At 42.4% G+C, this 7,389-nt stretch overlaps 1 protein-coding gene across 2 annotated transcripts in view; it reads left to right on the top strand.

Annotated features, from left to right (window-relative positions):
* Nucleotides 1-7,389, top strand: part of LOC109914051 (inactive tyrosine-protein kinase 7-like) — a 208,010-nt gene that overhangs the window by 150,974 nt on the left and 49,647 nt on the right. For both annotated transcript variants that reach the window (XR_007262104.1, XM_048596950.1), the window contains exon 9: nt 1,179-1,314. Coding sequence is in view for 1 of the 2 variants with exons in the window: in XM_048596950.1 (XP_048452907.1) it covers nt 1,179-1,314 (136 nt within the window). In the remaining variant the exon portion in view is untranslated. The remainder of the gene's footprint in view (nt 1-1,178; nt 1,315-7,389) is intronic.

Genomic DNA, 7,389 nt, shown 5'->3' with positions numbered 1-7,389 from the left:
GCATTTTTGCAGGAAGGTGGGTGGGAGGAGGAGTATTCTAGGTAGCTGTGGGAGTCGGTGGGCTTGAAATGAATATCGGTTTCTAGGTGGTTGCCCGATATGGAGACAGAGAGGTCCAGGAAGGGGAGAGAGGTGTTAGAGATGGTCCAGGTAAACTTAAGGTTGGGGTGGAAGGTGTTAGTGAAGTGTATGAACTGTTCGAGCTCCTCGTGGGAGCACGAGGCAGCGCCGATACAGTCATGCATTTAGACATGAACTGCTTCAGTATCTGGGGAGTCGTGAATTGTACTGAACATTGCGCAATCATCAGCAAGCATCCCTAATTCTGACCTTATGATGGGGGGGAGGATCATTGATGAAACAGCTGAAAATAGTTGGGCCCAGGACAAGACCCTCAGGAACTCCTGTAGAGGTGTTCTGAGATGACTGACCTCCAACAATCCCAGCCAGCTTCCTACATGAGAGAGGCAGTGTATAGACTGTTTTTGGCTAGCCTGTGCTTACAAAAACCAAAACTAAAAGTTTTCTGGTAGATGTGATTCCACAATTGAGCAGAAATTGCTTAACAATTTTGGATATACTAATGAAATACAAGATAATTGGTCTAGCTTGTAATGTGGCCTATTTATGCTTGTTCGAAGCACTGTGCATTTTGTATGCAGGAACCTTTGCAAGCCAAAGGAATATATTCAAGTTTTGTGCCATGTTTGAATTACCTGGGAGTTTGAGAATCTGTAGTTCCCTGTTCTGTTCTCTGTGGTAAAGCCATGGCTGTTGGCCAATCTGCTGACCAATCAGAACTCTCTTTTCCTCCTACAGTATCAACTGTTGTGATATTTATAATTTGACATTTTGCATTAGTCCTGATGTGTACAAGATGAAAATCTTCACCCATATGTTTGTCTTTTCAACAGTAAAACAGTTGCAGCTGTAACATTGTTCTGCATACAAACAAATCACTTCCATATCACGTGTTAATGTGCCAGCAGTAACTATCTTTCACCTAAGCTACCTAAAACCCAATTCTTAAATTATAATTCTTGTCTGAAGTTATTTGTTGGCAGGGCGGAAATGTTTTTTATTTGACAAAGATGCAGACTTTTTTTTGTTTAACCTGACCTCAGTTAGCAGACTTTCATAAATTTCTATATCTTTTTATTGTCTTGATTAACTTGCAGGATAGTCGATTTGAGGAATTTGACAATGGAACTCTGCGTATTAATAATGTAGAAGTGTATGATGGAACTGTATACAAATGTCAGAGCAGAACCTCAGCAGGGTACATTGAGGAGGATGCACGTGTCCAGGTTTTGGGTAAGTGCAAGTATCCATTCACTGCAGGCAGTCACCTGGGGCAACTTTAATTTTCATTTCTAACAATTTCTTACTTAATCTACATTTAACCGTTTCATTTGGATCCTGAATTCAGTAGTACAAAATATGCTGTACAAGGTAATTCCCAGCACCTGCTAGGCTACATGGCGCTGGTTGTACTATTTTGTTTTCTCATGTTCTGCAAAGATGTATTTTCACTGTCACAAGCAATATTTAATCGTTATTCACTTGAGTATTTGCAATGAACCTCAATGACAGGTTTTAGCAAGCTGTTCAAGCTTGGAGGTCCTCAGCAATACACCTGATACTTTGCTGACATAGACTTTTGACACATACTTTACCAGCGGTTCTTGGAGCAAACTTGAGGACAACTGGGCACCTTCCTTGATTCTCTCATTACGTGAAGCTAGACATAATTTCCAACCATCAGCAGAGAACATACTGAGATTCTATGAACTCTTTTTCACTGCCAGAGTAGTACTTGATTGGGTTTTCTGCCATTTTCAGATCTCAACGCAATGCATAGAGTGTAATGCATCCCAGTCTAGTCCATTCCATGTGAAGAACAGGCGACTACACTTGGGGTCCTGGCTTGTATTTATCCCATATCAATGTCATCAAAAAGATTAACTGGTCTAAAGATTGTGTGTATCTTTTTTTCTGTACTTTTTATTTGTTGACTGCAATAGGAAAAGGTGGCATGGTGGCTCAGTGGTTAGCACTGCTGCCTCACAGTGCCAGGGACCCGGGTTCGATTCCACCCTCAGGTGACAATCTGTGTGGAGTTTGCACATTGTCCCCATGTCTGTGTGGGTTTTCTCCGGGTGCTCTGGTTTCCTCCCACAGTCCAAAGATGTGCAGGCTCGGTGGATTGGCCATGCTAAATTGCCAGTAGTGTTCAGGGATGTGTAGATTAGGTGGGTTTATAGGAGGATGGGTCTGGGTGGGATGCTCTGAGGGTTGGTGTTGACTTGTTGGGCCGAAGGGCCTGTTTTCACACTGTAGGGATTCTGTGATGATTCTGTAATGATGATGATGACTGTTAATACCAATAATTGTGAAAGGTATCGCTGCATTTCTTAAAGGCAAGTTACTGAAACTTGTTGCAAGTGGTGTTTACATTGCTATTTTGTTCAAGAATTGTAGGAGAGGTTGGTTGCAGATTGGCTGTCCTGTGCACTTATATAAAGTGACATGATCGGCAGAACTTGGCTGTTTTGGTTTGTGGAATTCTAACTTTGAGTGACAGGCCATCTGCTGCTTTCAACAGTGTGGTTGCCTTTCGGGTTGCTGAACAGTTTGTGGGAGTAAATGATGTTGCCAGAAGCCTTGTACCTCTAGAAGGGGAGGTAATGTGTCTCTGCAGTAGAAAATATCTGCTTCCTGAAGGAAACGGTTTTCTTCTCCCACAACTTGCTGTAAACTGTTGTTTTTAACTAATATGTCAGAGACCTTATTTGTAAACCAATTGCTCTGTGCCTCCTGCAAGGAAACGAAAAATACCTGGAGAAGACAGGTTTAAAAAAAAACAAGTCCTGACAAACAAATGTACCATCTTGGGGAACCCTGTGGACAGAGGCCATTCAATTGCCTTCTACTCCTAACAGCAGTGTCTTTTTGTCAGTGTGATTTGCACAAGTTGAGCAAGTGGACAAATGCATGGCCGGTAAAGTATAATGTGAATAGATGTGAAGTTATGCGCTTTGGTTGCAAAAACATGAGGGCAGATTATTATTGGAAAAAGAGGAGGTACAATGAGACCTCAGCATTTTGTACACCAGTACTTTTGACTTGATACAGGTGTACAAAATGATCAGAGGTATAGATAGAGTGGACAGCCAGAGACTTTTTCCTAGGGTGGAGGTAGTTATTATGAGGGGGCATAGTTTTAAAGTGAGTGGAGGTAGATATGGGGAGACGTCAGTGGTAGGTTCTTTACTCGGAGAGTGGTAGGGGCGTGGAATGCATTGCCAGAGAGGGTAGTGGAGTCGGCCTCATTAGGGGCGTTTAAGCGGCAATTAGATAGGCATATGGATGATTGTATAAGGTAGGGGTGGAGGTTAGATAGGTCTTAGGTTTAGGGTAAAAGTTCGGCACAACGTCGTGGGCCAAAGGGCCTGTACTGTTCTATGTTCTGTGTTCTGACTTACTGTAGGCACGTAAATCCAGCAGGCAACTGGTGTGTTGGCCTTCGCAGTGAGAGGATTCGAGTAAAGGAACAGGGGTGCTTTGCTGTAATTGTTCATTACCTTGGAGAGACCACACCTTGAGTATTGTGTGCAGATCCTGCAAGCTGACTTTAGGGAGTTACGTAGAAAATTGAAAAGCAAGTCTTCAAAGATATTTCTTCAGATTATTCCCAGTGTCATGTTCAGTTTTAGGCTCCTTCTGAGGAAAGATGTTCTGGCTATGGAAGGAGTGCTAGCGAGCATTGACCAGACTGATTCCTGGAATGGCAGAACTGGCACATGAAGAGTGACTGGATCAATTAAGACTATATTTATTGGAGTTTAGAAGAATTGGGGGCGAGGGGAGTTCTCATGGAAACCTATAAAATTCTAACAAGGCTAATAGGATAAATGCAGCAATGGTGTTCCAGATTGATGGTGGGGTTGTTTTTGGGGATGGGGGGTGGTGTCCAGAATCCAGGATCACAGTCGAAGGGTATGGGGTGAACCGTGTAACACTGTGATGAGGAGAAATTTCTTCACCCAGAAAGTGGTGACCCTGTGGAATTCACTACCACAGAAACCAGTTGTAGCCAAACCATTGTATGATTTCAAGGAGATGGATAGAGCACTTGGCTAAAGATCAAAAGAAACGAGGGAAAAGTATTAACAGGCTTTTGAGTTGGATAATCAGCCAAGGAATGGCAGAGTAAGCTCAAAGGGCCAAATAGCCTACTTCAGTTTTTGGTTTCTGTGTTTCCCTATCAGTCTGTCTATAGCTTTGAGTTTTAACTATTAGTTATATTTTCAGTTTGTAGATGGAATCTATTCATTTGTAATATGTAGCAATTCATGTTAAGTACAGAAACCTGTATAATGCTTTCAGTTCACCTGGGTCCAAACAGACAAGAAAATTGGGTGAGTTTTGCGTACTTTGATTAAAATCTTGAATTTTTTTGTCATGACTCCAGGAATAGCAGGTCTTGATTTCCAGGTGCTACCCCAGTGAGGTGTTCTCTCCAATATGTAGGTTTTTCAAGGTGTGACAGTGACAATTTCGATCCAAAGAATCTGTGAACAGCTGTTCATGATAATCTCCCCGTCCAGTTTCCCTGAGGGTCTGTGTTCTTGCAAATCATAGAATAATGAAGAAAGAAGGGGAAATGCTTTAGCCAAGTACTTCTGCACAATTAAAAGCAAAGTGCTGGAGAGACTTTGTGGGTATGGCAGCATCTGTGGAGCAAGATAGAGTCGCCCCACTCTATCACTGTAGCCCTGCAAGTTTATTTCCCTTAAGTGTCCCAAGATTTTCATTTTGAAATCATTAATCATGTTTGTTTTTGAGTTCCAGATCTTATCACTTGAAATTTTAAAAGTTTCTTGTTCACATTCTCCCTGCATCCCTTACCCAAAACCTTAAAGTCTGTGTCACTGGTCTTCATACCATCAATTAATTGGAGCAGCGGAACTATCAGGCCAACGATTTACACATTCTGCACTATGTGGGAAAATCTAGGCACTCCTGGCATTCTGGATGACCATGTGTGCAGGAGGAGCCTCTGGCTAGACCATCTTATGTGGCAGTTGCGGGGGCACTATGGGGTATTCATGAGGCTAAGAGGCTTGTAGTTAATAAGTTTCAGGATGTGATTATCCCTCAGTTTAAGGAAGTGCAGGAAAAGAGGGAATAGGTGATTGTCAGACAGAAGGGGACCAGGCAGGTATTGAGGGAATCCTCCAAGTATATTTTGCTTGCAAACCTTTTATTGACCTTAGAAAATATTGAGAATGACAGCTTCTTCATAGAGGCCAGTGTGGACCAACGTTGGTAACCCAGCTGCTCTGAGGTGGGCGTCCTTGAGGAGGAAGTGTTAAATGGCAGTAGTGGAATCCATTTGAGAGTGGAGTAGACAGCATGATACTTCCGAGGTGGCAGAGTCAAGGATTGGCTGCAGGACATTCTGAAGAGGGAGGAAGACCAGCTCGTGTTTGTAGTCCATATTGGGATTAATGGAGAGAAGTGCACATTAGATCCTACAAGCTAACTTTAGGGAGTTATGTAGGAAATTGAAAGGCAAGACTTCAATGTTTTTTTCTCTAGATTATTCCCAGTTCCATGCAGCAGTGAGCATAGGAATAAAAGGAGAGAGCTGATGAATTTGTGACTGGAGAGATGATACGCGAAGAAGAGTTTTCGTTTCCTGAGGCATTAGGCTGTTTCTGGGAGATGGGAACTGAACAAGTTGGACGATTTACATCTGAACTGTAACGGGATCAACATTATGGAGAGGTTTGATTGGATTTAAAAACATGGAGAATAGGAGCAGGAGTAGGCCATTTTGGCCCTTCAAGCTTGCTTCACCATTCATTAGGATCATGGCTGACTAACCAACTGAATAGCCTGCTCTCACTTTTCCCTCATTTCCTTTGATCCTTTTAGTCCCAAGTGTCATATCCAAGTCCTTGAAATCATACAATATTTTGGCCTTGACCACTTTCTGTAGTATTGAATTCCAAAGCCTCACTACTTTTTGGGTGAAGTCTCATCTCAGTCCTAAGTAGTTTATCCTGTAGCCTCAGACTGTTCCCTAGTACTGGGCTCTCCTGCCATTGGAAGCATCCTTCCTGCATCTACCCTGTCTAGTCCTGTTGGAATTTTATAGGTGTCCATGAGAACCACCACCATTCTACTTAACTCTAGCAAATATAACCCTAACCGATTCACCTCTCCTTGTATGTCTGTCCTGCCATCTGAGGAATTAAGCTGGTAAATCTTCAATGAACTCCCTCTATAACCATGTTATAGGAAGGATGTGATTGCATTAAAAGGGTTGCAGATGAGATTTAGCAGGATGCTGCCGAACTATGTGGTAAGAAGGAACTTTGTCCATGAGTCGAGAGGCAGATAGATTAAGAGAACAGTTGAGAAATCTTTTTTACATTCAGAGGATGGTGAATATAGGACAGATGTCAGAGGTAGGTTCTTTACTCAGAGAGTAGCAAGGGCGTGGAATGCCCTGCCTGCAAAAATAGTAGACTCGCCCACTTTAAGGGCATTTAAATGGTCATTGGATAAACATATGGATGATAATGGAATAGTTTAGGTTAGATGGGCTTCAGATTGGTTTCACAGGTTGGCGCAACATCAAGGGCCGAAGGGCCTGTACTGCGCTGTAATGTTCTGTGTTCTATGTTCTAAAGTCCGGAGCTTACTGTCAGAGCCAGAAACTCGAGTAACATTTAAGAGGTATTTAAATAATTGCATGCATTGCCGCAGCAAAAAAGTGGAAAATGGCCTTGTGGAGCCAGATCTTGATTCACCAGCACAGGCATGATGGTTTAGATGACTTCCTTCTGTGTTGTAAATGTTGGTGTCTATTTGCATTTTCAAGAGAGGCCTCTCATTTTTCCTCAAGTGAGATATGGCACTGCTGGATGCAATACTCTAGCTGTGGCCATGTCATTGCTTTATTAAACTTCAGCATAATTTCCCTGCTTTTGTACTCCACACTTCTCTTTATGAACCCAAGATTCCATGTTTGCTAACTCTTCTTTCAATATATCTACCTGGACCTCAATGACCTACTGTCCCACTTTTAGAACTGCTCATTAAGTGTGACTGTACCTCTCTTCAGCCACTTCTGACACCTGCAGTGTTAACTTTTTCAAATTTTCTTCACTACAGTTCATATGTTCTCTCAGTCCCACGGTAAATCTCAAGGATGCTGAAAGCAGTTAGTAGATATCTCAAATCTAGTCCACATGATTTAATTCTGCATAACATAGACTTGTCCCACCAAGCCTCTGGAGTGAGTGTGCAATACTAACTTACGGAGTTAATTGCAGTGCCATTTTTACTTTTCCCATACCATCTTGGCGAAATGTA

This window comes from Rhincodon typus, chromosome 5, assembly GCF_021869965.1.
Source record: "Rhincodon typus isolate 14 chromosome 5, sRhiTyp1.1, whole genome shotgun sequence".
Classification (NCBI taxonomy): domain Eukaryota; kingdom Metazoa; phylum Chordata; class Chondrichthyes; order Orectolobiformes; family Rhincodontidae; genus Rhincodon; species Rhincodon typus.
Note: the sequence above shows the minus strand (reverse complement) of the source record. Positions and strands in the feature narration are given on the sequence as shown.